This window comes from Anarrhichthys ocellatus, unplaced genomic scaffold (genome assembly GCF_004355925.1).
Source record: "Anarrhichthys ocellatus isolate YVR2014 unplaced genomic scaffold, GSC_Weel_1.0 scaffold1822, whole genome shotgun sequence".
NCBI classification, from domain to species: domain Eukaryota; kingdom Metazoa; phylum Chordata; class Actinopteri; order Perciformes; family Anarhichadidae; genus Anarrhichthys; species Anarrhichthys ocellatus.
In genome coordinates, this window is record NW_022281796.1 from 7099 (window position 1) to 9638 (window position 2540).

The following is a 2540-nucleotide window of genomic DNA, read 5'->3' on the forward strand; positions in this document are numbered from 1 at the left end:
GAGGGGATTTTATTAATAGTTCAAACTAATGTGTAAACCAGTGGCGGGCCGTGCATTTTATACCTGGGCCTTCACTGCTGTCTTACCACCTAATAACCTCATGATGGCGCCACAGCTACGGTTATTTGTTTCTAGGGGTGTAACATCACGTATTCGTTTTAAACCGTTCGGTACAAGGCTTACAAACCGAACAATAATACTGGTGCATTTGTAAAATGCAGAAGCTTAAATTGTGGTAAATATAACGTTTTCGGTGGACACCGGTCTGTCTGTCTGTTTAGTTTCCGGGTCAGCGTCTGACCCCGGAAGCAAAACAACACGCACAAACTCGCGCTACATTCTCCCCGCAGCGTTTAGCTGTTCCCTACTGATTCAAACAGGGCTAAGCGACCGCCACACAATCCCCATTTCTCCAGACCATAATTCTTGTTTGTAAAAGAAAACAGCCCAAACTGATTCAATTATCCGGACCCTAAACCCACGCAGGACGGTATGCTTCGTAATTAACGGACAATGCATATGGACAAAATCGATGTAATTAACACAATGACAAGAGCTAACTCAGAAGAACCGTCACATATATTCACAACAAAGCATGACAAAACAATCCAGCAACGCTCACACTAAAGAGCAAGGGCCATTCAAATATAATTAACATCAGGGAACAAAATAGCTGTTAAATGATTATACCTACATCTGTTCTACTTTTTTGCTGCCCTTTTTTATTCTTATATATTTTTCCTTGTTTATTGTATGTACATTGAGAGTGGAGTGGAAACCGGAGACAAATTCCATGTATGCTGCTCACAAGTCTGCATGTGTGTGAGTAGAATCCATTATATTTCACCCTGAACATAATCTAGTCCAGCAGTTATGTCGTATGCATGAGTGATCTGAGAGTGATCCCTAATTGCATTACTTGATGCTCCACCTGCAACAGAAGCGGCAGTATTGCTCACTCAGGGTTATTTAGGTCGTCCAGTACATTCATGTGATCTACTATCATCACTTTTCATAATGCGTCCACTTAGCCACAAGTGTTCAAAAGCGCAATATTAATTCTCTCTGTTGTAATGATTGTTATAAATATGTCAGGTCCTGATCCTCGTTCCGTTCCGAGGCGGAGCTCTGCGGGTCGTCCAGACGCTCATCAGCCTGCTGGAGACCAAAGGCAAGAAGATAGTGGTCAACAACAAGAAGAGGTTCAAGGAAGAGTTCGGCAAAGAGGCAGATGACAAGCCGCCCAATCAGCAGAGGCCAGACGATTACAGCGCCATCTTCTCGGGCAACGTGGACGATCACTTCAAGATAGGTACGGTTTAACAAACAGAAGTCAGACAATCTTTAGACAAACCACCAAGTCTTCCCGTCTGAGGCCTTGTCGCTGTCTTGTCTCCTCCCCAGGCGTCTCCATTGTGAGCAGCAGCATACGCCTGTACTCCCCCTTTTATTCATCGGACATCATCATCGCGTCACCGCTGAGCCTCCGTACGGTGCTGGGAGCAGAAGGAGAAAGTAAGCGAGACTTTGACTTCCTCTCCTCCATCGATCTGCTGGTGGTGGACCAGGCAGACGACTTACTCATGCAGAACTGGGAACACGTCTTGATAAGAACACACATCTGTTCAACAGCACACATTACTGCAGGATGGCATCTAATCAGCGGTGTTGTGTTCTTACTGTTGGGAAGAATGTGGCGCCAACTGCTGTTTAACAATAATTGTAGAATTTGATGAATCACAATATGTTATAATTTAGGAAATAGAAGCACTACTGGAGAGCATTGAGCATTTCAGATTTAAGTCTGACTATTTTTGGAATCCGATTGGTTAAAATGATATGGTTAAGGTGTCTGTATAAGTCAATGTTTTATAACAATTGACACCGTCCACCCCTCTACAGCATGTGATGAAGCACATAAACCTGCAGCCGCTGGACTCCCATGGAGTGGACTTCTCCAGGGTGAGGATGTGAAACCTGAACAACTGGGCCAGACACTACCGGCAGACGCTGGTGTTCAGCTCCATCCAGGACCCACAGATCACCAACATCCTCACCAAGCACTGCGCCAACTACCGTGGATGGGTACTCATTACAGTAACATTAAACCTGCTCCTAGGACTGAGCGTTCAGCACGAAAACGGGTTCCATCTGCCAGGTGCTGGTTCAGCTGTTCAGCTGTTGTTTCAGATGTTCAGATGTGACGCTTTTAATGCTGCTTTTGAGTGTATTATTGACAGGTACAGGTATGGGCTACCCGAAGAGGAGGAGGACCCTGAGATCGATGTCGTCAGCCTTGAGGACTCCTCCACAAAACGACGCAGGGAAGAGAGCGACGACGAGGAGGAGGCTGCTGCGAAGAGGCCGAGGTGGTCCGAAGAGAGCGACTCGGATTGACTCTACGATGGGACGGGCTGACATTGTGTTCCCTTTGGCCGGAAAAAGTAAGTAGGAGCTTCTGTTTTGTTGAGAAAGTGACCTAGAATAGTCTAAAATATAAAAACAAAGTAATATTATGTAACATACCTACAAACTGTATG

The 2540-nt window shown here is 45.4% G+C and overlaps 1 protein-coding gene across 2 annotated transcripts; it reads left to right on the top strand.

Annotated features, from left to right (window-relative positions):
• The first annotated feature begins 218 nt into the window (after positions 1–218).
• Positions 219–2532, top strand: LOC116377896 (digestive organ expansion factor-like). Of its 2 annotated transcripts, none has more exons than XR_004212256.1 (4): positions 219–490; positions 1096–1312; positions 1405–1515; positions 1903–2532. XR_004212256.1 is itself a non-coding variant. In XM_031839657.1 (4 exons), exons 1-4 carry the CDS (start codon positions 817–819, stop codon positions 2202–2204), a joined length of 636 nt encoding a protein of 211 aa, XP_031695517.1. In that variant the 5' UTR covers positions 790–816; the 3' UTR covers positions 2205–2532. The 2 variants fall into 2 exon arrangements, 1 of the variants encoding a protein (XP_031695517.1); XM_031839657.1 differs by lacking the exon at positions 219–490 and adding an exon at positions 790–822.
• Positions 2533–2540: the final 8 nt, after the last annotated feature.